The sequence below is a fragment of the Akebia trifoliata genome, chromosome 2, assembly GCF_017979445.1.
Source record: "Akebia trifoliata isolate Shusen 1 chromosome 2, ASM1797944v1, whole genome shotgun sequence".
Lineage (NCBI taxonomy): Eukaryota > Viridiplantae > Streptophyta > Magnoliopsida > Ranunculales > Lardizabalaceae > Akebia > Akebia trifoliata.
Window position 1 is genome coordinate 13,845,435 of NC_141376.1, and position 26,421 is coordinate 13,871,855.

General features: G+C 33.5%; 1 protein-coding gene and 1 pseudogene across 2 annotated transcripts; both read right to left on the reverse strand.

Annotated features, from left to right (window-relative positions):
- Positions 1 to 2,635: 2,635 nt before the first annotated feature.
- Positions 2,636 to 7,475, reverse strand: LOC147409682 (valine--tRNA ligase, mitochondrial 1-like; annotated as a pseudogene). Its single transcript, XR_015170587.1, has 5 exons — positions 7,467 to 7,475; positions 7,085 to 7,343; positions 6,124 to 6,624; positions 4,235 to 4,378; positions 2,636 to 3,241 (listed from the first exon to the last, which is right to left on the reverse strand). The product of XR_015170587.1 is annotated as a valine--tRNA ligase, mitochondrial 1-like (transcript).
- A 10,478-nt stretch (positions 7,476 to 17,953) lies between these two features.
- Positions 17,954 to 25,479, reverse strand: LOC147409683 (beta-xylosidase/alpha-L-arabinofuranosidase 2-like). Its single transcript, XM_086431422.1, has 7 exons — positions 24,836 to 25,479; positions 22,637 to 22,924; positions 22,137 to 22,306; positions 21,184 to 21,281; positions 20,290 to 20,640; positions 19,088 to 19,498; positions 17,954 to 18,700 (listed from the first exon to the last, which is right to left on the reverse strand). Exons 1-7 carry the CDS (start codon positions 25,247 to 25,249, stop codon positions 18,123 to 18,125), a joined length of 2,310 nt encoding a protein of 769 aa, XP_086287548.1. The 5' UTR covers positions 25,250 to 25,479; the 3' UTR covers positions 17,954 to 18,122.
- Between the last annotated feature and the right edge of the window lie 942 nt (positions 25,480 to 26,421).

Below are 26,421 nucleotides of genomic sequence, written 5' to 3' on the forward strand. Positions count from 1 at the left end.
TTATACGATGTAAAACTGATCCCATTAACAAAGAACATTTAAAAAAGAGTAAATTTCCAAATAATTAAAAAAAAATTGGTATTTCCAAAGTGTTGCTAATGTTGAAAATTTTATCATGTAATGTTAAACAATTTGATAGTATTTTGTCAACATTATGTGGTAGTTGTGTCAACACAAATAACACTTTCGACATTTTTGAAAATTTCAATAATAATTTTGGAATTTACCCTTAAATTCAATGTCGCCAGGATCATTTTGACATGAGATAATAATTTATTTTTGTATAGTGTCAAAAGGATCCCATTGACACTGAACTTTAAAAAAAAAAATGGTATTTTTGGTACTAAAAGTCCAAAAATTATTGTTTGTATCGTTTTGATGAAATAAAATATTTTCAAAAATGATAACATACAATTTTCGGAAGTAAGATGTATAGTGCTCTGTTTTGATAAATAATTATGAAAAATGCTCCATTTTGATAAATTTCTCATAACAGATATCTTTGAACATGAAAGCCTAATTTGATACTTAAGTTTTCTTTAATATGTTGGAACATAACTTAAAGGAGAGGAGATCTTACCATATCTTAAAATTAAGTTCTCATATGAATTCATTATAAAATAACCCTCACAAAAAGTTATACTTTTATTGATTTTGAAGGAATGTAATCTACTTGCTTGTATCTCTACCCCCAAAATATATTTTGACTATATTTTAGGTCAAACTTAGAGCTTCCTTCTTGGAGAATGTTAAACCTAATCCCCATTTCTCTCACCCCTATAAAGATTAAGATCTCAAGTCAAGAACACTAAATTAAAGGAGAATGTTAGACCTCATCCCCATTTCTCTCACCCCTATAAAGATTAAGATCCTAAGTCAAGAACACTAATTTAAATCATAATTGATTAATAATTATTTTTATCTTTCCATGGATAAATCAATCTCGTGAATGATCTCTTCGGATTCAAGAACCAACATTTATGTATGGGAGGGAATAATATTCATGTCAAAATCATATTTTGACACATGTAAAACCCAAGCACTGCCTGCATAATGTACGTACTTTTCTTCAGCTACGAGACTGAAAATGGTTTCTCTATAACATGATCTGATGCCACAAGGTTGTAGAGGAAAAAATTCTATTAACTTTGAAAGTTATTTTCACCATTGAATTTTCGTTTTAAATTTGGTAGTTCGTTATCTGTCCATTTTCGACACTTTGGATCAAGCTCAAAACAAATGTTTTTCTGAATTTATTTATTTATTTTTGTTGAATCTGAGTTTTTCTATAAAATCTGTAAGGTTGTGACGTTGCATTGCCAATGTGATAATCCATGTGGTCCAATGACCCATAGTAAGGTTTGAAATCTTACTAAGTTAGTCAGGCTAGCCTAGTTTTCACTCGAATGTTGTTGAGTAACAAATTTTATGAAGTAAGGGTGTTTTTGTAATAAAAATGCAATAGATAAGTCTGCCCAGTAAATCTCTCTATTTATAAAAGAGTGCTGATAATCTGACTTAGGCACGTGGCAACTCAATCGATTTACCTGAAGTGATAGTCTCGAGAACCGTAGATGTGTTTTTCTTGAGATACATAACTATGGTTCCCCATAAAAAAGTGCAGTTTTGTATCTCGGGGAGAGCAGATCTATAGTTTCTGAACCTATCACGTCAGGTAAGTAGATTGAGTATGCCACGTGCCTAAGTCAGATTATCACGACTCTTTATAAAATACTATTTTCTAACAAAGCTTCTATTGGCACCCAAACTTTTACTTATAATACCCCAATTAAAGAGTAAAAAAAAAGGTGAATAAACATTTCGTGTGTTGAATATGATGAAATTCCGAGTTTGGTACAATGTTCATATTAATTCCAAAAACATGCATGAATCATTTTTCAGGGAATTTGTTGATAGGTATTTTTAATTTGAAGTGGCGAACTTGCTGATAAATTACCAACAAATCCGCCATTAAAAAATACAGATACTTTGTCTTAAAATTTACCTCTGAATCGTCTCTTTAGTACAAGCGAATTTGTCACTTTAATACCAGAGAAATTGTCACTTTAAATCAAGGATATTTTGACTTTAAATTTACCAACAATTTCATCACTTTAATACTAGCGAATTCATCGCTTTAAATTAAAAAAACTTACCAGTGAATTCGCTGGAAAAAGATTCATGCATGTTTTTGAAATTAATATGAACAGTGTCTTGAAACCGGAATTTGAAAAAAAGTTGAGCACGTTTTTGGGAGAAATACCAAAAAAATAAATAAATGAATTGTTGAGAATAAGTCAAATGGGGTCCATTGGACACTCTCCCTTTTGTTTTTGTTAGATTTTTATTTTTTAGGTTTAGGAAACAACTATTGAAATTGTTTGAATCGAGTGTCGTAGTATTTTGTAATGTAGAGATAATAACTTAAGCCAAACCTTAGTAGTGTTAGGAGAGTGTTTTTTAATCTCTAATTGAGGTGTAATAAGTAAAAGATTGGGTGCCAATAGCTGCTTTATTTTCTAATGAATTATCTATTTTTCTTCTCTTCAATACTTCATTGCAATGCAACTTGGAGACTAAAATTGCTGCAGTGATGATATGGGGTGTAATTAGTGATAAAAATTGAAATTGCACTACAACTAAACAATTTGCCATTAGCAACGATTACAGTGAGATGGTAAAAGAAAAAAAAAATGATTTTGGGTTTGGTAAAATATTCTCTCTCATTCATATATCTATTTCATCTTTGTCATTTACGGATTCTCTCTTGTTCTTACATGGGATCACAACATTCTCTATACTCATGAGTTCAATTCGTCTTACGTCGCGTCGTTGTAGTCTTGAATTGGTCTTACGTCGTCGTTGTTGCCATTTAATGGAACAACATTCGAAAAGAAAATGAAAGAGATAAAAGACTTATACCCCTTTTATGCATACTTTTTTGTCAGGAGAATAGACATCACTCCTATAGTTATAGACATCGTTTAGAAACCAATGTCTTTTCTGCACAAGTGTGAGTAGACAAACAGAGAAAATTGCCAGCCATAAGAGAGATTATTTTACTTTCTTCAATCATCCTCACCAGCCATTGTGTGTTCCAAATTACGGTTTGCTTCTTCAACAATCTCAAGTTCTTGCATGAGCTTCTCTAGCTTTGCAACGTTCTCTTCATGTAACATGGGTTGGGACTTTCTGCTTATAACCTGAAGCACTCATCTTCTGCTTCAAGTTTTCCTGTTGTCTGCCAAACGAAATTCAAAAAAACAAGAAATGAAATGCAACATAGAAGTTCAATTAAGGACTACTGCAGTTTTGCTTTTCAATCAGAACCCTTAAAAGGGTAAGATGATCTGATCTAACCAAACCTATATCAATATAAGTAGTAACACGGCAGTTCTATCATGTAAGTACTGTAAAGATTGAACCCATCTAGGTCATAGGACATAGCCCGTCAAAAAAGACCACAACACAACGCTCAGAGGCAAATCTCAAGGGCCCTGGACATACATCCAATTGGTCATTTTAAAGAGAGATGTGATGCCAAAACTAACCTACTCTGTTTACAAAGGCAAGCTTTGTGTATGGAAATTTTTATTATTCTCTTTATCGGTCGAGAAAATATAGTTAATCATATGAAACAGATGATCTTGACGGTCTTAACCGAAGTTAAGTTAGTTCGCTTGGTTTGAATTTGGGTTCGAGGATCACCACTCTTGAACGAACCCAATTCATAGAGGTAGTTTGTGGTGGCTATTTAAATCATTCATGTTAATCTCATAGAAGAAGATTCAGGTCAAGGGGGCATATCATCAGTTTAAAAACAAAGGGGTATCTTTAACATTGACCAAATCTTGGGATTTCTAAAATAGGACCATGGGGGTATCTCTAAAATTCACCAAAATAAGAGGATTCATTAGGTTCATTGTTTTTTATGAGCTCACTTCGAACCGAACCTCGAATTGGTTCGGTTTGAACTAGTTTGCAGTTCGCTACTACATTGGTGAACCCAGTAACATAGGTCTTAACCGTCCCAATTAAAAGTTGTCCAACATGGCCCAAGTGTATGTGATATAGACCATATAGTTATGTTGTGAAATCTCATGTGCCATGAGTAGAAAGAACTTACCTACTAGAGAGTCTATCTTATTTTACCACTAAAGGGAAAAAAACTTTTTTCCCAAAATAACAAAAAAAAGGAAAAAAAGAAAGATTGAGCCATGGAAAAGAAACTCACTTCTGTATCTCCTCTCTTTTTCCTAAGCTTTTCAAGTTCGGCTTCTGCATTGAGAGCTCCTTGTAGCCGGAGATAAGTTGACAACTGTTTGTTTACGACATCAACTGCACATTCAATTTGCCTAGCATCGTTCTCACCCAGAACCTTCAAAAAAGTTTATTTTGGTGGTGTTAAAAACTTTAACCATACAGAAGGACCAGAGTGTGAGCCAAAAATGCAATTAACACTATAAAAAAAAAAATGCCAAAATGCAATTTATGAACTTATATTTGGGATTAATAAGATTATAGAACTGATATTGGCACTCCAACTTTTACTTAATACACCCCAATTAAAGATTGAAACACACTCTACAAAGGTTTGGGTCAAATTACAATCTCAACAATACAAAATATTGAAACACCCGTTCAAACAATTTCTGTAGTTATTTACAATTATAAAAGTTGGGGTACCAATAGCAGCTCGCTAAGATTAGCTGGAAAGCAAAATACCTCATGATTCCATATACTGTTGAATAAACAACCCTGGTTAATAAAATGATGTGGATTGCTATTCTTGATTTTTTTGGGTAGGTGAAGTTAAATACAGTAAATAAAAATAAGTGCAGAAAGAAACAATTTCCATGTACAACAAGCCTTAAACGGCAAGCAGTCAAGTTAAGTAACAATGCCAGTGACACTACAAATACTATTTTGACACAAGGCAAAGTAAGAGTAATATCAGATATAAACTAGAGGTAAAAACATTTGTCTAGAGAGGCATGAGCAGTAATGCCTTCATATGAAATATTCAACAGCCTGAGCATGCCCATTGAAATCTGGCTGACACCTCATCCTTCCTTGGAAATCAAATTGATTTGAATTCCCTTCCAAAGGTTAGGAATCAATACCAAATGTCTCGTAGTGGAAAAAAATGTTCATATATAATTTTAAAAAAAATCTGTGTTTTGTGTGTGGTTGCATCTTGCTTTATTTTCTTTCTTTATTGTTCTTGGATCGATTTCTCTACACGTACTACATTCTACAGATAGTATACTGAGAATAAATGACGGATGTAGTTCATACATGAGTAGAAAAATGATAATTGACACAAGGAGATCATTCCAACTTCAAAGCATATGTAGTTGTAAGAAAATAAATAACCCAAAATCCAACTTAAAAGGGAAGCTATGAAACCCACTTCCAAAGATGATAGAGAGGCAAGAGTAGAAATCTCCAATTCGTGGCTTTTAATGATCTCAGTGACCGCATCAGTCCGGAAAACTACAATAGCTGGTCGTCTAAAGAAAACCGCAATATTACTAAATTTTCTTAAATTAGAAAGCTATTGGAGTGCAAAGGAAAATAATGAAACTGAGGTCAATTGTGCCATAAATCAACCAATCAAATGATTGTCAATTTTTTCTCTGGCACATTCATCATGTCCTCTGACCTGGAAAATATATAAGGCTAAGGATCACTTGATCAGATTCTTTACAGCCTGAGAAATTCCCTAGGTAGCAGACATCCTACGGTGTCCCCTACCCCATGTTACACCATTCTAATGGTCTACTCTAGGGTTGTCAATGGATGGGGCTCTAAGGATCAGGGTCCTGATTGGGCCAAACCCAATTGATGTACAAAATCTTAATAAACATCCTATATTTATACAAATATATAATTTAATTTATATAATTTTGAATATTTTATCGGATCAAGACATGGTCAATCTAGATCAGATGCAATAAGATATCATATCAGAACCTTAACGGATTGGATCCTTATCAGAATCTAAAACATCAATCCAGACCCGAAGTTATCAGATTTCGGGTGTGATCCAACCCATTGACAGTCCTAGTCTACTCAATTGGCCTCCTATTTTCCCATATGAATTATAGAATTTGTTCTGACCTCTGTAACTGATGGGTACTCAGATACCATTAACAATTCTTTTCGGGCACAACTTCCAGGTACTTGAGGAAGACGTTGCCACAGCTCTTCCGTAACGAATGGCATAAATGGATGGAGCAACTGCAACCCATTGTCCAAACAAAACCACAAAGTGTTGCGGGCAGCTTCTTTGAAGAAATGAAATTTGGATCAGTGCCAGCAAAGTAAGGTTTGATAGCTTCAATAAATATATCACACAATTGGAATTGCCACCATGAATATACTGCACTGGCTCCATCTGAGAACTCATAGGAATCAAGTGAAGACACGGTTCTCAATATTGCTTTGTTCAAGACAGAGTATCCATTTACAGCTGAATGGCATAGATTCCAGTACTAGACCTACAGGAGAGGTATAATCGTCTCCAAGTTTGGTAATGGCAAAGCGAGTGGTGTTCCACAGTTTGTTACACCATTGTCGGTACCCAACAACTCTTTGTATATCCAAATTTATCCTATCCAACTGGAGGAAGAACAAATAATTACTTCGTTACTAATTCAAAATCAATCCGATTAGCCTTACTAAGATTTCAACTCTTACCAAGGGTCGTTGACCTCACCTTGTGGCATCCAAAAACATGATCCGATCCCACAGGATTGTAGACAACGAAATTCTATGAACTTTGAAAAACAAAAAAATTATCTTTCGGAATTTTAATTTTAAATTTGGGGAGTTCTGTGGAAGTCAAGTAACCATCCATTTTCAAAAACCTTGGATGAAGCCCAAAAAATTATTGAATTGTTTTTGGATCTGAATTTTTCTATGAAATCTAGAGGGCTGTGGTGTTGGATTGCCAATGTGGTAATTCATTTGAGCAAAACGGCCCTTAGTATGGCTTAAAATCTTACTTAGTAAGGAAATTGTTTTTCATTCAAAATTACAAAGACAACAACAAAAGAAATAGATGGGTGGAGAAGAGAACCTGAGCTGTGTACAAGACAAGGGTAAAACGAAGAGCATCTGCACCACATTCAGTGATACCATTTGGGAAATCTTTCACTTGTCCTTCTTTGGCAATTACCAGTTCACTAGGGTCAAGGTTACCCTCCACCAACCTTCTTTTGTAGAGAGATCTTCTAAGGACACCCCATTTATTACTTCAAGCGGATCAATAACATTTTTCCAAGGACTTGGGACATTTTACGCCCATGAGCATCCCGAATCATTGGGTGCAAATAACCCTGCAGATTAACTTAGTGAATCCGAGTCTTCGCTACGAAAACTAAAGCATATCAACTAGACCAACTAAATGTGTTGAGTAGCCCATGTGAAGCCCATCAATCAGACACCTAAGATCCACTTACATCTACCATGTGTGAGCATGAAGGAGTCAAAAAGAGAGATGCAAGAGAAAATGACAAAAAATCATTTACTCACATATATACATCATAAGTGGAAAATATATTTTACTTTAAACGATTCATTTATAGTCCCTGAGCTTATACTAAATTTCCTTGATTATAATAAATAGCATTTTAGAAATACCCCCCTCTTAAAATTTGATAATATTAGGTTTACCCCTTTGACCGTAAGTCAAGGTTGCGTTTTCTTGATAATTTTAATGTGAAATTTTGATAGTTTTTTTTTTAAATTCTCTTCAAATACTTAAATTACTAAATCAAAATTTGAATTTTTTTTTTCAAAATTTCACTAATTATATCATCAGGAAAAAAAACTGTTGACTTACAGTCGCCGGGGGGGGGGGTAAACCTAATCTTGTATTTTGCAAGGGAGTAAACCTGATATCACAAATTTAACACGGGGTGTTTCTAAAAACCCTGTGGTAAACCTATCCCCACCTATGGTATCCCAATGGTCTAAATGGGATGGTACGATAGGCAACACATTGGCAACTGATTCCCAGCAAACATTCTGTTTGCCTCCAACTGAGCTTCTTCTTCATTCCTCCCCACCACCCAATGGTCACAGTACGCGCCAAATTCGTTTAATTGGTCATCCTCTAGAGTAACATACCATGCTGGAATATGTTGGCCCCACCAAAGTTGCCTTGAAATACACCAATCACGAATATTCTCCAACCATCTGTAACATTTAAAAACCAATTAAAAAATAAATTAGAGAGCTGCTATTGGCACCCCAACTTTTAATTATAGCACTCCAATTTATTAAATTATTTATCACCCCAAATTAAGATTAAAACACACTGTTCAACATTACAAAGGTTTGGCCCAAATTATAATCTCAACATTACAAAACATTATAATAGGGGTGCAATTTGGTCCGGTTCAAACCGATAGCTTTAGGGTGGTGTGGTTCGGTTCCGGGTTACGAAAATGGGGAACTGATCAATTTGGTTCAATTCTCGAATCAAGCTTGTATAGAACCGAATCCCTAAGAAATAAATAAATATATATGTATGTAATAATTATTATGAATTATTTTAGGAGTTAGGATATAGATTAGAGATCTTTTATGAATAAACTAATGACTTTTTATAGATAGATTTGTGATTTATTGTATGAAATTTTATGTTTGTTTTTTCATTAAAAAATATTACTTATAATTTAAAGAATATTGGCAATCCATCATACTGAACCAAACCAAACTGACTTTAATTCAGTTTGGGTTGGTTTGGTTCTAATGGAATTTAGTTCGGTCCTGGTTCTTATTTAGTGGAACTGACTTGTATGTTGGTTCGGTTCCAATTTGACCTCAAACCGAATCAAGTTGCGCCCCTACATTATAATACTCGTTCAAACAATTTCAATTATGATTAGGCTCATATAAAATCCTAGACCCAAAATATAGAAATCTAGCACACACACACACAAAAAAAATAAAAATGAGAGAGCTTCTATTGGCACCCCAACTTTACTTACTCGGAACCATTCACTTATTTTCTTTATTTTGAATTGGGGTGTAATAAGTAAAATTCAAGGTGCCAATAGCAGCTCTCGAAGATAATTGATCGGGTCTATTTGAGCCAACAGAAATCTGCTCGGTGAGTGAACCTCCCCGAATCATTTACATGCTCATGAAGGACATCATACTAGCTGTTCCATATAATGTACACAATAAAAATGTAACATACAAGCAATAAGATGGCATGTGACAGCACCTCTTCCACTCTGCAGAGTACTGCTTCAGAATGATCTCAATCCTCTTATTATCATCATCCATAACAGCATCAAGAGCTTCCTTTGCCATACCATTACAGTTAACAAACCATTGCGGCTTTATCATTGGTTCCACAACATCATTGGTTGGCATCTCATTATTTTGGGCAAATATCCAAATAGTAAATATAGCAACCTGAACTAAAGGGACTGAGTGAGAAACAATCTAAGAAGGCTAATTACTGAATATCCCTGGGCTGGAAGAGGTTGAATGTGTTGAGTTGAGTGTATATTTTCTTCCAATCTCAGGTGTGCCATACCCTAGTAATGTCCCGTGACCCACTTATATATGCAGTTCTCCCCCTCTCCAACAGATCGATCTTTTGGAGTAGTTGGTTGATTGGTTAACAAGGTATAGGTCACAGGTGAGGGGCGTGTTGAGTGTATATTTTCCTCCACTCATGGGTGTGTCATACCCCCAGTAAAGTCTTGTGACCCTCTTACATTCACAGTTCTCCCCCTATCCAACATACCGATCTTTTGGAATAGTTGGTTGGTTAACAGAATGTACCTTAACAGCACCAGTCCCGAATTCTGGATCAACAAGTACTGCATCACAAACTATGGGTAGTTTTCTTCCATTGAATGGATGCATAGCAAATTTTGTACCTGTTGTCTTCAGGATGTATAGCAATTGTTGTATCACCAAGCATTGTTTCCACTCTGGTTGTGGCAACCACAATGTCACCCAGCCCTCCCTCTCAAGGGTAAGCAAAAGATGTCAAAATGCCAAACTCCACCAATTTCTCATACCCAGGAACCTTCAATAGAGTCCTTTCTTTAATGTCCTTGTAATCTGCCTCAATATCAGATATAACCGTTCGCAATACACAATCCCAATTACACCAATGATCCCTGCATAAGAAGAAACAAAGATAGAAAGCTTTAAAAAGAATATATTAAGTGAACAGAGCATAAGTGCACAGTAGTCATGTAAAAAGATTCTTGGTGTATATTTTTTTAAATTTAAAAAAGAAATGAATCAATTATTATGCATTCACTTGCTATGATGAATCACAAAAGGCACATAAAATACTGGGTAGTATGGATGAAGCCAAACCAAAGATAACAAAAGCAACTAATATCATAAAATAAAAAAAATAAAAAAGTCTCATTTTAAATATACCTATAAATAAGACCTTCCCTGTATAGCCGGACAAAAGCCTTGGTGACAGCCCTTGAGCTTTTCTCATCCATTGTGAAGCACTGATGATAAGCAAAAAAAAAAAAAAGAACAAAAATAATGCACCAAGTAAAAAAAAAAACACAGTCAAAAAAGTGTTGCAATCAAAGAGTTACTTTTCCCAGAGCAAAGGCAAAAGGCTACTCTCAACGGTTGGACAAAATTTTAAATCCTAACCTCGGGAGTCCTGTCAAGAGATACACCCAATCGACGTTCTTGATTTAATATGGTACCTCCATACGAATTTTTCCATTTCCAAACCTTTTCACCACAACATCAACCAGATTCACCGAAGTTTAGAAGTTAATGAGGTAATAAACATTTGTATTGGAAGTTCATTCACGTTCTTAATAACGTTGAAACTAATTCGTGACAGTTCAAACTTACTTCAGACACAAGCACTCCTGACCTATATCATGCCTTGTTAATTTACTTTCACGCATTATCTTCTTCTCCACAACAACCTGCAGAATGGCATGCAGATATTAAAGAAAGTTATCGAATAACATCAGCATACAAAGAGCAGCAATTCTTTATAATATAAAACATGAAAATCCAAACAGACATAAAAAACCCAAATAACTTCTCTAGTTGATGACTGGTTGAAGGGATATTCTCTAGCTAATATTTCGGCAACCTCAATTCTCTCCTAACATGTGAACAAAGTAATCGTAATGAGTCAATAAAATCCAAGAAGATTTCATTCACAATGAAGGCAAGCCTACACAGAATTGAGAATCAATCTAATGAACTCAATTATGTTTGATATGAAACTTTGACATATTGCATCAGTGATAATGAGTACTAAAGCATTGTGTTTCATACTTGAATGTATCAAGAAAGCATGGCATTAAGTTTCTACGTTTCATACCAAAATATTTATTTTCCACAGGGGCTCAACAGGAAATTCTACATATATACATACAAGGGGGGTTCATTGTTCGTTTAGTGAAATATTTCAGTTTTTGAAGTGTAATAATCAAATTTCAGGTATAAAAATGCAACATTTTGATGGAAATATTTAGGAGAACAATTAATTTTGACCAAAATATTACTATTTTAAATTTGTAATTGAGAAACACTCTAAAAAAATCACTTAAATTATAAACTGTCTAGATACATGGAAATTACATAGAATATTCACTTATAAGTAGGAAAAACTATATATCAACTCATTTTGACGTATCCTAAGAAAATTAGCATATGCATTAATGTGAATGCAAATCATATTTTTCATGTTCTCATTAATTGAATATAATAATAATAATTTGTTCATTGAAAAGGGGAGTTGTTCTACATATTAACCTGTATGTAATTAATTTGACAAATTTTTTTTTTTTTTTTTGTTAAGTTAAAATTTTATTGATTTAATTGGACAAGATTATTATCATTTCTGTGTAGAATCAATCATTTTGGCTGATAGGTTCTCAGATACCTATGTCAGTGTGTAATGGAAGGTTATTGGATCTTCATTCCCAGACTACTTATGGTTGTTATTGTAATTTTTTGATAACTAAAAGTGTATTCCATGCTTGTTTTTTCATTTCCAGCCGTTTCAATGATATTTCTGCAATATTTTCATCATTTCCAGGAAAAATTTATTAATTTCAACATTGAACAAAATAGACACTGAAACCAACATAAAAATTTAAGTGCAAGATAAATTGTTGCAAGCTATTCAATACATCACTTGTTGTATTCGTAATGGAAAATGGGATTATACAATGACATGGAATATAACGGATTTCCCTAATAAGTAATAAGCTAATCACAAATACCAATCATTAACGGATAGTTAACTTGGGCTTCGCCAAACAGGATTCATCTCCAACAATCAGGGACGGAGCCAGGATTTTGCTCATGTGGGGGGCAAGCAAGAGTAGAAAAAAATTTGTGGGGACAATTAAGAGTGAAAAAAATAGTTGTGGGGGCAACTAAGAGTCGAAAAAAAAATTGTGGGGGCAATAGTGGCAGATTTCTTTATCCGCCGCTAAAATCTGTTTCAATAGCACATTAATCCATAAAATTTGAAAACTCTTGTGGGGGGACTTGCCCCCACTCTAAATCTGCCCCTGCCCACAATTCAAAGGCCTTCTTCACATTAAATTAAACAATCTGAAATTCGCAAAACAACCCTTGAAACCTAAAGGCAATCCTATTTTTACCTAAAATTTTTGAAACTCACGTGCAACCAACTAGCCGCATAAAAACATAATATATAACCTTGATAATATACAATCCAGCGATCAGTTACAAGTTTATCTTAACTATTATAATGAGAGAAGGAAGAGTAGAAGTGGTTCGACACCAAAATTTGGATCCCACAAACACCCCCACCTTTACATTTAAACTTAGCACAACGTTTTGGATAAGTAAATTGGGCCAAACCAGCCTTTAGAATCAAATAGAAAAATTCAAATCCCTTGGTGGTGTACCTGTTAGAAGCTTGGCATGCAATTACAAAATTCCAACAGTTCATTACTTTTACTGTAAGGAATTGAAAAGTTATTGAGCAATCTCAATGCCTATAATAAGGCTAAAAGCTGCAAGAAGATTCATTATACATCCACCTTGAATCCGATTGTACCAACTACCAATGGAGTTTCTTTATTATTTGATTACTCTTTTATGTTTATTCGCATGATCTAATATTCAATTCCTTAAAGAAAACTAATAAACCAATAATTCTTAAGTTTCTTAGAACATTTTATCTTCTAAGTTGGCTGTTTGGCAACTTTTGTTACCAAACCATACTACGACATGAAGTATCGAATGCAAGGTTGCAGTACTCCTATTATGATCCATAGCGGAATACTATATGTTTAATGAGGTTAATATGTGAATGAAAAAAAATCAATACATGAAATGAATGATCAAAGAATATTTTCAGTAATTATAATTTGTTGTTCACAATTTATATCTATACAAATTTAAAAGGGAAAAAAAGATTAAAAAAAAATTGAAACTATTATTTTGGCATTGTGGGGACCCAAATCCTAATACTATTTCAGTGGAATGAAGTTCATTAAGAAATATTTTCAAGAGTTTTTGGGATGTTAGTAAAAGTGTCCTAATTTTCTTAATATAGTATATTCATATATAAACTACCTAGCTTGGATTTTATTTATTTTTTAAATATTCATAATAAATAAAGAGATGGATCAAGATAAATTTTGGATCAAAACTGTCTAGTTTAGCTTCTAGGAGTATGATTACAGTAGTTTCTGGTAGTTATTACAAGGTATTCTCATTGAATCACTTTCTTGCCACTAAGTAGTTGGTCAAACTGATCACATCCAATGCAGAATTGATCCAGGAGAATCTACATGCATAATCTATAGTAAATTTGACATAACTTTGTCATTTCAACGATTCCAAAGGCATTGGAAATAGGACTTACGAAAGCGTTTAAACATCGTTTACCCCTCTAAAATCACAGTCAAAGTTGGACTTTCTATTTATAGAATCTTTGATTGCGAATAATTTTAATTCGATTGTGATTCTGAAGTTGTTACAGAAAAGAGTTTTTAGGTAATTCAAATTCTTAATTCAATTACAAAGTAATTAGTATTTTACTATTTTTAGTAAGTACACCAATTAGAATAGAACTAGGTTTTGTTCTTTCTTCTTTTATAAATACCATTGTAACTCCATTTTGGAGGAGAGATACAGGAAAGTAAGCTCTTTCTTCTTCTTCTCCAATTATTTGATCTTGTTCTTCATTATCGAGGATTGTTTGGATTAAGAATAATGACAATAACTCTTATTTTCAAGGTGTGGTTGATTTGCTTCCACATCATAACACAAGAAGCTTAAAGATTTTTAAAATTGCAGGATACACATATCAGTATTAGATTATTTTTTTTAAATGTGTTTTTTGATCTCTTAGAGGTGAAATCTAGCTTTTATCTCCTAGCTTAAGACAAGATTTTTTATTCTTAAGAGAAACAATTTTCTTTTCATAAATATAGTGTCAATCGTTCTTAGGTAATTTATTCCACCCAATAACTAAGAATCTAGAGATCTGAGAAGACACCATTAGCAATAGTAAGTGAAACAAATAATTTATCCAGATCATGGCTCCCAACCAAAGGTCAAGGCAAATGAGTTGTAAATTATATTCATGAGATATAATTTAATTATCCATTAGATTTCTTTACGTTTAAATTATATTCATGAGATTTTGAACTGGCTTGAATCATGGGAAAACCTTTAGAAGTAATTTTTGAAGTCACAACCATGCAAATAATATAAAACAAATACTATAAGAGAAAAGAATGGGTACCCATTATAACTTTGGAAATCCCAAATTACCATGACAATGAACAAGGATTATTATACAAAGCTCTAGGATTGTTCCCTTTAAATATTTGATGGGATGTTTCGAAGTTCTTTTTGATAAAGAAATATGGAGGAATTGACATTCACAACTGAGTGAAAAAATCAACTCAAGAAGTATTATGACAAGATTGGAAACGAAAACAAAAACGAATTTGTTTTTCAGGGATTCATATAATTATCATTACTAACATCTACCCATCTATCCTAATTGGGTTTATCTGATTGGTCGTTACATGTCACTATAGTATCATGTTTCATATCTTGCCTAATGCCTAGGGTAGTACATGTTATGGACAACTTCATCACTATTTATAAATTGTGACATGTCACTCCTACTATTACATAGTAGTAGACACTTGAAAATGTTGATCTATTGGACAGATAAGTAAATGTAAGCTTTCATTAATGTCTCTCATTGCACCAAGTCTTTAAAAAGAGGATTCATTGAAACAGTCCAAAACCAAATGTAGTGTTAGTGCATAGGTCATTATAATATTAGAATTGTTTTTTCTCACTGTTAGATAAAGACTTGGTGCAATAAAAAACGTTAATGGAAGATTTTCCAAAAACAAACAGTGCTGCCAAAGTTAAAGTCCAACAAGCGAAAATATAGGATAATTAACAAAATTTTTTTTTATTTATTTAAATTAAGGGACATCTTGATCACCTTTTTTGTGTAAGGGGAAGAAAATGACAATCTAAATAGGGCTTTCTTGGAGATTACCTATGATGGAAGGGTCATCTCCTTTGCCTAACCAACAAAAAACCTCAACTCCTCTCAGAAAGTCAACCACAACAGATACATACCAAGCTTTTTTTTTCCATAGAGAAAGAGAGATAGAGGGTGGAAAGAGTTAAAGATGATGTATTGAATATAATAGATGTCGATTGATGAATAAGAATTTGTAGAGAAGTTGAGGAGGCAGAGTCAGAAACGAAGTAGGCGTTTGGATAGGACTCCTTGGCTACTTCTGACTCTTGCTGGGAGTTAGAAGTCGTTTGGATGCGTTTAGATGAACAACTCCTTCGAAGAGTTACTCCGCGCAAGAGCAAAAAATTACTCTTTGTGAAGAAGTCGAGAAAACCTATTTCTCAAAACTCATCTTGCGGGGAGTCAAAATCTAACGGTTCGTTTTACCAAAATACCCTTAACTTCATTAATTTTCTATGAAAATATTCCTAATTCATTTGCCCTTAAATCAAATGAAAGAAACATTTATTAATATTAATTTTTTTTTAAAATTTTGGGTATAATGGATTTAAACACATTATATTAATATTTAATATTTAAAATATTATATTATATTAATATTTATAGTTAAAATGTCAAAAACAATATAGTTTGAAGTCATATTATGACACTAAAAGACAGTTTGTCAATTTTTTTTTTTTAATTTTGAGTATAATGGATTTAAACACATTATATTAATATTTAATATTTAAAATATTATATTATATTACTATTTATAGTTAAAATGTCAAAAACAGTATAGTTTGAAGTATATTATGACACTAAAAGACAGTCTGTCAATTTTTTTTTTTAATTTTGAGTATAATGGATTTAAACACATTATATTAATATTTAATATTTAAAATATTATATTATATTAATATTTATAGTTAAAATGTCAAAAACAGTATAGTTTAAGGGCATATTATGACACTAAAAGATAAAAAACGGTAACTGGTATAATATAAGGGTATTTTTAAACTGAATAATCAAGGTCATTTTGGTTAAAAAATCAAGAAAATTGTGACTAAAAATCGAGTTAATTTCAAAATTACAAAACTATCATTTTTCACTATATAATCTTCATAAATAAGCCCTTTTCATATATCGATACATGTTTGCACATGCCACCTTCTAGTAAAAACAATAGCACTAGAAAACTCTAGCATTGCTAACGATATTCTCATAAATATGTTGCTCAAATATAAATTTTAAAATAAATCATTAAAAACTTGAGTTTTAATAATATAACTATTCCATCTATTTATATCTCTTTTGATAAATTACTATTAGGTGTTATTTGTTAAACTGAAAAAAAAAAAAGTGTTGAATGACTTTAAGTGCTGAAACTTATAAGCGCTGAATTTAAGTACTGAAAAAGTTGTTTGTTAGATGCAGAATCATGTTTGTTACACATTGCTGAAATTGATAAATTATCTTTTTTACCATTATACATTGTTTGCATGTTTCAAATGTTCATTTCTTATCAAACACAATAAAATATATTATTTCTTATAAAATTAAAATACAATTCATTTTTAAATAATAAGTAATACTCAAATTTTCAATTTCTAAATAATAATCTTTATTTCTAAAATTCCACAAATTTTAAATTAAAAACAATAATGTCATACAAGTCACCAAAATTTGAAATCAACATTGAAAGAACTTAATTTTGGATGAATAATTTTCGATGGAAATGAACGATGTGTAATTATAAAAACACCCCACGAATTAATAAGGGCAACTCACACCATAGCCAATTTTTTTTTTATCTTATATGGGTTAAAGTTTTTGGAATGAGCCAATTTTTTGTGAGGATAATCTATATGATTTGGAGATCATCCTCACCAAAAATCAGTCTATTCCAAAACTTCTAACCATATCAAAACTGGTTTCCAAAAAAAAAATAGACGACTTACGATTCTTAAACTTGTTTTGATGCGGTTAGAAGTTTCAAGATGGGCTAATTTTTACTAAGGATGTTCTCCTCGTTGTAGAGATCATTCTCACCAAAAATCAACTCATTTCGAAACTTGTAACCCATGGTGTGGGTTTATTAATTTGTGGGATGCTTATATAATTATCCATGGGAAATAAGAGGTAATATTCTTTTAAGTATAAGGGCATACTTGTCCGTGCCAAAAAAGAGAAATGCTTACCACTTCAGCACAAAAATTAAACATCAAAATATTGCTGAATTTTTTTTTTTCTTCTTATTTTCAGCTATAAGCATTGAAAATATGGAGTAGACAAACACGCTAATTTGACAAAAAGTGCTAATTTTTTTTTTTTTTTTTTTACAGCATTAATAAGCACTGAAAAATAGTGCAAACAAACAGCCTCTTAGTCTCATCATTCAAAAAACATCAATCAAAAGGTAAAAACCATGCAAAGATATTGAAAATCAAAATTTGGATCAAATTGGTTATTGTAAATTTGAACAATTGAGAAAATTTAAAAAAAACTCTCTCAACTTACAATTAACAATTGCCTTTTTGTTGAAGCTCTTATTATCTCCTAGGAAAGTTGGAGAAATTTTCCTTAACTTTTCCTAAAAAGATCTAATTCAAATCTTCAAACTTAAAGAATGTTTCAAGTTCCCTACATGAAGAACATGCAAACCCAAAGCCACTTTTTTGCTCCCAAGTTCATCAACCAAACTCAAATCCTTGCAAACATCCACCTTGAACTTCACTAAATCTTCACTTTGGGCTGTCAAGAAAACCTTCTCAAACCCTAACAAATGCTTCTTAGGGGCGTTGTGAACAATAGGGGGACTAGTGAACAAGAAAACTGTATGGCTTCCATCCATGCTTCCCGTGTTCTTAATTCTTAAATGAACACCAAAAGTTAGGTTTTGGCAACTGTTACTGTTCTCAAACAGTTCAATAGACTTGCATTCTTGGGAGTGACAAATATGATCCTTTTCTAAGGGGATGGAGACTAGTCTAGGTGCTTTAACAAGATTATGGTTGAACTTGGAGTAACTTAGGCCATCGCCGAATTTATATACAGTTTCACCGGTGTAAAATCGGTAGGTTCGGCCGGGGTATCCATTGGCGGGGTCTGGTCTCATGTTCATGTTTGTCATGGGTACCTTATCTACAAAATCTTGTGGGTACCATGTCATGGGTAGTCTTCCACCTGTGGACAAACCAAAAGAAATAAAATGATTAAGCCGCAAAATTATGAGACATTCGAGGTTTTAATTAGTACAAGATGACACATTTCTGAGATTAGCCTACATAGTTTATTCTTCGATGAGTAAGATTAGTTCGGGTACAAAACATTTTATAAGGTTGATCCATCTAGACTAAAATCCTCAGATCAAATCGATAGACATGGCTCGGGTATGTCATGGAGATGGTTATAGGCATGTGGCGGGGGGCTTACTTCCCCCCTCCCCACACGTGGCACATGAAGAAATGTTTTTTTTTTTTTTTTTTGATGATGCGGTGTCTTGACCCATAGGCTCGACTAGATATTTATAAAGTCTACTCGCTTTCATAAATAAATAAATAAAGAACTTACTTGGGTTGAAGTATCCAAAGATCACATCAGCTATGGCAGCACCTCCGGCTTCTCCAGGGTAACCAACCCATAGGATGCTTGTAATCTTGACGTTGTCTTTGGCAAAAGAGATATCCATGCCCCCACCAGACATAATAACAAGAATCACAGGTCCCTTCGACGCCTTTGCAACCTCGGTGATTAGAAGCGGTTGTTCTCCCGGGAGAACAATATTAACCCTATCTCGGCTCTCTGCCTCAATCGATTGATCAGCTCCTACTATTAAAACCGTGGCATCCGCTTGTGCTGCAATTCTCTTTGCATCATCTAGTTTTGCACTCGCACACGCCACATTCGAGCAACCAGCTTCATAATAAGTTGGAATTATGGCTGATAGGCCTGCGAGAGGGGATGTGTACTTGCATGGAGTGCCTGAAAACAATATTAGCAAAGGTCGAGCGAGATATTAGAAAGCTAAAGCAAGGGGACCATGTTCGGATTGGTGAGCGATGATGGGTTGGCTCGGTTTGGGGTCAAACATTGACCATAGCCTAACCCAACCTGACACCGAGCTTGAGATGCTCAACCCAAGATTTTCGCTAGTCAATTATTTCACAAAATCCTCACCCTACATTTCAAAACGATCATTTGAAAAAAATTTGAGATCATAAAATTCAAGGGGTGTAAAACTTAGAACTAGGGAAAAACTTTTAACAAAACAACTAAGAAAGTATAAAAAGGTTTGGATTGGTAGATACATGGAAAGGGAACTCATATGTTCACTCACAATATCAACTGTCTACATGTGAAATACAAGGGTCATGATGAAAAAAGTAACCCGAGAATATAGCACGAATCCCAAAGATAGATCCTAACAGTTGGATTTTGTATTTACATGGTTGGATTTATGTGTGAACACATAAGTTCATTTTCATGAGTCTACCGTCCCAATCACTGTAAAATACCCTCTATATTAATTGGACTCGGGTTGTTCGGTTTGAACAAAGCCTTGGTCCAAGCCCAATATCTGAACCAAATTACAGTCATATTGGGCTCGGCTGACCATATAACAGGCTAGCTCTTAAGCCCTCAACCCAGCCCGATAGCTAATTGGACCTAGTAACACTACACAAATCAGATCCATGACTTATTGGACTGGGAGAAATCAGGCCCATTGACAGCCCTATATAACCCTTGTTTTCTACAGATATAAGTAGAGGTACCTTCATAGTTGCCAATCATGGTTTTTGTGACATCGACATTGGGTCCTATCAGTGCCAATGACTTGATGACACCTGGCGATAATGGCAACGTTCCTCCAGTGTTCTGTAACAAAACAATCCCTTGTCTCGCAGCTTCTCGAGCTAGCTCTTGGTTCTCAGGGGTACAAACGTCTTTTGGACCGAGATTTCCAAATTGTTGCTTACTCGGATCGCCATCGAAGAACCCGAGTCGAATCAGTGTGGCGAAATTGTTAGAGATTGCATTGTCGATGGCCGATTCATTCACTAATCCACCTTTGACTGCCGTTTCGGTATGTTTACCAAGGAAAGATCCACAATCAAGATCCAAACCTGAACCATCAAACACAACTCTTAATCATTTATTAGTTCCATTGATCTAGCCATTACGAATACGACAATGATCATGATCAAGCACCGTCAATGGATTGGGTCCAGATCGGATTAGGGTTGATCCGGATCGATTTGATAATTATCGTTAGATCCACAACCGATCTTATAAACATTCGATCGGGTTTTTATCCAAAACCTGATCCAATAACAATTGGATAGGGTCCGGATATAGTAAAATCCAAATAGACATAGAAAATCTATATAAACTTCATATATATGAAACGAAAATAAAATATAACCAGTCCGATATGTTATCGGATCGGATCCCAAGTACTGTATCCATGCAAAGCTATCAGAGTCGGGTGCTGGATGATCCAGAACCAGTCTGATAGTTATTGGATCGGATCCCAAATAATCAATCCATACTGGAACTTATCGGATGTGAGCTTTGGTCTGATCCGATACATAGATACCCCTAATCATAAACATCAATCACTATATGTTGACCATCGTGACTAAATCCAACGGTGAAAATTCAATCACCTGCCAATATGGTCTTAGCGGCAGCCTCCTCTGGTGTTTTGGTGTAGTGTTGGGAATTATAGAGCACATCCACTGAATCACAATCTGACACAATGTACCTGCAGGCGCACGATAGCAAAGAAAGGGATCAAAATACAGAGTACATCTCTTATTTGCGCAAGTTGCGTAATGCGCTATGTGGCCCAACTTGTGTCGGATAAATTCATCACACATGATAACCAAGTTCGGATTTCAACAATTACATTATTGGGAAAATTTCAAGCAAGCTTTGATGAAAAGACATTCAAATACAAATAGGGAATTTTTTTTTTTTTTAAGAATCCACAATTTTCTTTACAAAAGTGCAACAAATTTTTTTAGAGGCTCTTTTTCAACAAATTTTTTTTGGCAAATTTACCAAAATATGCACCACATTTCGACTATTTACCAAAATGGTAAATTGTAGTAATTAATTCCGAAAATGATAATTTACCATTTTCGGAATTAATATTTTTTTACCAAAATAGTAAAAACAGTAATTTACCAAAAATACCTTTTATTTATTTTTTTTAACTAAAATTATGAAAAAATCCTCTCCTCTTTCATATTTCTATTTAGTGTTGGGAAGATTAAAAAGAAAAGAAAGATTTAGTTGGATTTTAATTTATTTTTAAGGTTAAAATGGTAAATATATATGTAAAACAAATAAGGGTATTTTCGGTAATAAAAATTATATTTTACTGTTTTTACCGTTTTGGTAAAAAATATTAATTCCGAAAACGGTAAAATTACCATTTTCGGAATTAATTACTACAGTTTACTGTTTTGGTAATTAATTTTGAAAACTGTACCGTTTTGGTAAATTATTCTTTTTTTTTTTTTTTTCCAAAATTTCATGAAAAAAAGTCAGCAAATTATGTAACTATGAATCGAAAATCTTAAAAGGATAAAAGTTTAAGGGAAAGAGAATAGACCCATTTAGCTTCCAATCGCCTCGAATGATCCCAGAGAGGAGGTCGGGATCAGCACAGGTTGGTATCCCATTAACTTTATTGTAAGAGCACATCACACTCGCAACATTTCCATCAATTACACAGCTCTTGAATGGAGCATTATAAGTATCATCCAAGTCTTGTTTAGTAACCTACCATCAAAACCAAACCACAAAAGATAAATCACATTTCATAATTATCAAATTGTTAAAAACCAAAAAAAATCTTATAATCTCCTTAATTTTGAAAGTCTTTGTTGAATCTAGATTCAATTCCTTCATACACAATTAACGCCGTAATTAGCATAGTAAAGTTCGGAACTTGGAAAGTTTTGTCTCAATTAACGTCTTATAGACACTTTCCAATAAGTTGCACACAAAAAAAAAAAAAGTCATGATCATTTCCTGAGAATTGATTTTCCTTGAGAAATTTTTTTTTAGAAAATCATAGAGACCCTTAGTAGTACTTTTAGATTTATGTACCTTGGCATCGAAGTGGTAGCGATCGACTCCTTTCCAATTATCCAAATCGTAAGCTGTATAATGTTTACAGCAAGCTGCAACCTTAAGCCGATTTGGGTCACCTCCATCAGCTTCCTGCAACCCTTTAACATAACCGGATCCATATTTGCTCGAAAGTAACGGATCTTCTCCGGGTGTCTCTTGACCTCTACCCCATCTCGGGTCTCGAAAAATATTGATATTTGGACTCCAAAATGTCAACCCGGCTAAACCCACATTGTACATTGCTCTAGCTTCTGTTGAAACTACCTGTAAACATGTTTCCAAGTTCTATAAGTCATCTTTAAGACTTTAATTTAGCTTTTTATTCACCAAATCAAGAAATATTTCAGATTAAATTTTGTAGAAAACTGGGTACAAGAGAATCAATGACAACAATATAAAACACAGATAAAAAATAAATAAAAACAAAATTTTACGTATTTCGACAAGAGTGTCTACGTCCAGGGGTGTAAAATTTTACAAAATCTTAATTTTACTTATTATTAAAAAAAATTCTTAATGGAAACCCTAAATTGAGTTAGCTATGAAATTATAATTCATACAAAGACGAAATTGCCCTTTGAGAAAAAAAAAAAAAAAAACTGGGAAATTTTGGAAAAATAATTATGAAATTTGGTAAATGAACCCTTTTGTCAATCTTGACAAAAAATAGCTGGTTCAATAATTTTTAAAGAAGGAAAAATCTAGTTTCAGACACCTTTAGATAGAAAATCTTACTTGGATCTTAAAAAAATTTAAGTGCTTTAGCAATAAATTCTTCTCTCAAGAATCTTTGCATAGTTGGTTAAAAGTCATTCAAGATACCAACTACCTTACTGTTACCAAGTACAAATTAGACTTATTCTATATCGTACCACCAAAATTCAAAGTTGAAAGCCAACAATTTCCAAACCTAAATATTTCAAATTACACCAACTTTTCTTTATGCATCCGCCAATGAATCTCACTTAATGCTATATCGTTAAGGTTTTAAAATAATTTATTAATATATATATTATATGTAAACAGGACTTTAATATAACTTGAATTCTTATAAAATAAAAGACTAATAATAGTAAAATTGGATAGTATAGCAATTAGAAAGGAAATGTCGCAAAATAAATAAAAATATATATATATATATATATATATATATGGGTCGGGTTTCGTATACCCCTATTACGACACATCGTTTTGTCTTATATGGGCAAAAATGTTTGAAATGGGCTGATTTTTTTTTTTTTAGGATGATCTCTATGGTGAGAAGATCATCCTTGCCAAAAATCAGCTCATTATGAAATTTCTAGCCCCATGCTTACAAGTTGAAAATTTTAGACCGTCCAATTTTTGTAAATCAATTTTGATGGGGTTAGAAGTTTTGGAATGGGATGATTTTTTGCCAGGATGATCCCCTCATCACAGAGATCATCCTCACAAAAAATCAGCCTATTCCAAACATTTTTGCCCATATAAGACAAACGGTGTCTCGCAATGTGAGTCGTAACAGGGGTCGTAATAACGCTATCCTATATATATATGTTGAACAGTCACCAACCCGAATCAAGTAAGTCGGTAGAGTCGGATTCGGACACGGATCCAGATCAAAATAAAAATTGGATATGGATATGCTTATATCCGACCTAATTAAAGTCCTAACTTGATCCCACGACCTCAATCATAACACAACTTACTATTTTAATTTATATCTTTAGATCTATAAATCATCCTTCTCATCTCTAATAAAGATCAAATGAAAACAAGGAAAGAATGTGAAACACACAGTAGATATGATGATACATTATTACTATAGAGAGAGAGAGAGAGAGAGAGAGAGAGAGAGAGAGACTCTAAAGGATGTCTATGAAGCTTAGAAAAGAATCAAACCCATAACTCAAATTCAAACCAAATTATCAAACAACAAACATAAAACAAAATAAAGAACATAAGCAACAACTCTCAACCCCATTGCCCAAAAAAAAAAAAAAACCATAATCAAAATCGAATTATAAGACAAACCCATCAACCAATTCATTAAAAAAAAAATGGATTGAAGTACAGACATTAATCAAATCCATCAAAATCAAATTATATATAAAAAACCCATCAACCAATTCACTAAAAAGAAAGATCAAACGAACAGAATTCTCCAAAAGAATAAGATAAAAAAAAAAAAATTACCTTTCCAATGGTCTGAAACAGAGTAGTATTAAAAGAAGCAGCAGTTAAGATGACTTGAGGGAAGCTTGTAGCACCAGGAACCACATTAGAGAAATGTGTCCCAGGACCCACATATGAGACTCCATGTAAAGCTTCAGACCACCACTCATAGCTTGGAATTCCAAGCCTATCCACAGCTCCAGCTTTATTAACCAAAAACCCAATTTTCTCCTGCAATGTCAGCCTCTTCACCAAATCGCTCACTCTTGAAGTAATATCCAACTTAGTATTACAGAACCCAAAGTTACCATAATCGGGATTCTTATCAACATCACAAGAAAAAACAGGAGAGTCGCCTAAAACACTATTAATTAAGAGATAATGAACAAAGAGTAAAAAAACAGAACATTTTGCTCTGTTTTGAGTAGAAGACATATTACTTCTCTCTCTTCTCTGGTTTTGCAGAGAGCTTTAATGGAGGATATATGAGTAATGGGTTTTTTTTTTTCAACTTGTATTTATGGATTTTCTAAGTTTTAAGAGATGTTGTTTGATTGCAACCCGTGATTGAATATATGTGGGCGTCTCTGTACTCTATTAGGCTTACTTGCAGGAGAGAGAGAGAGAGAATCTAAGGCTGAGGACTCAGTGGACTTGTTAGTCCGTGAAGATATTTTTTTTTACGAGTCTTTGGGGGTTTAAATAAAGACGAGAGAGAGAGAGAGAGAGAGAGTCTTCCGGGAACAAAAGATACACTGTGATTCACGGGAAAAGAATATAGTGGCTCCATCGTAGCTAAGCTGCCAAAGATGACGGCTAAGAAATGGCGTAGCTAACTGGCACTAGTAGCTTAAAGTGAGCTAAATACTTAGATAGTCAACTAGCCGTCGGCTAGCGGCGGGTATTGTGGGATGAGGTCCGGAGACCGAGTTTTACAAGACCGATTCAAATTGATGACACGTGGTACACTTACTGGTATCCGCCAACTCATGATCTTATCTGATCTATCAAACTCATGACATGTCTCTTGACCTTAGTCTTCTCTAACATATAATAAAAAAATGACCTAAATACCCTCATCTTCTACCTCTAACAAAAAACTGATAATCTTTGGCCTATTGGGCAAAAATTCTTCAATTTAGTCATCAACCTTTAGATTCTATTTACTTTTCAACCTTTAAACCTTAAGGAAATATAGGATTTTTGAAAAAAGAAAAAAATCTAGAATTTTAGGTAGAAAACTTAGGATTATCTATAAAGGATGCATGCCATGGATTGAAGACAAAATTGATTAGATTACAAATAATTCACCATAGAAGTTGAAGAGTTCGAAGACTACGAATATTTAGGAGAACAATCAAAGGATTTTTGGTTGGAGTTGTAGGTGATGGTATTTAGGTCATTTTCTAATCATTAATAGAAAAATTATAAAATGATTATAAAATATTGGACAATGCTGAATATCATTGAAATTACCATTATTTGGGACATTGATGATGTGGATGTGTCTATATACCCATAGATGTCTTTATCGAGATATGAGTGAGAAGCATCTATAGTTCCATGCACACCAATGTCCCAAACAATGTCAATTTCAATGTTACTGC

Coding starts and splice junctions, on each gene's coding strand:
- LOC147409683 (XM_086431422.1), bottom strand. CDS start 25,249: ATGTCTTCTACTCAAAACAGAGCAAAATGTTCTGTTTTTTTACTCTTT. Junction 22,307..22,636: donor GCTACCACTTCGATGCCAAG/GTACATAAATCT, acceptor TTTTGATGGTAG/GTTACTAAACAAGACTTGGA. Junction 18,701..19,087: donor CTTTGGATACTTCAACCCAA/GTAAGTTCTTTA, acceptor GTTTGTCCACAG/GTGGAAGACTACCCATGACA.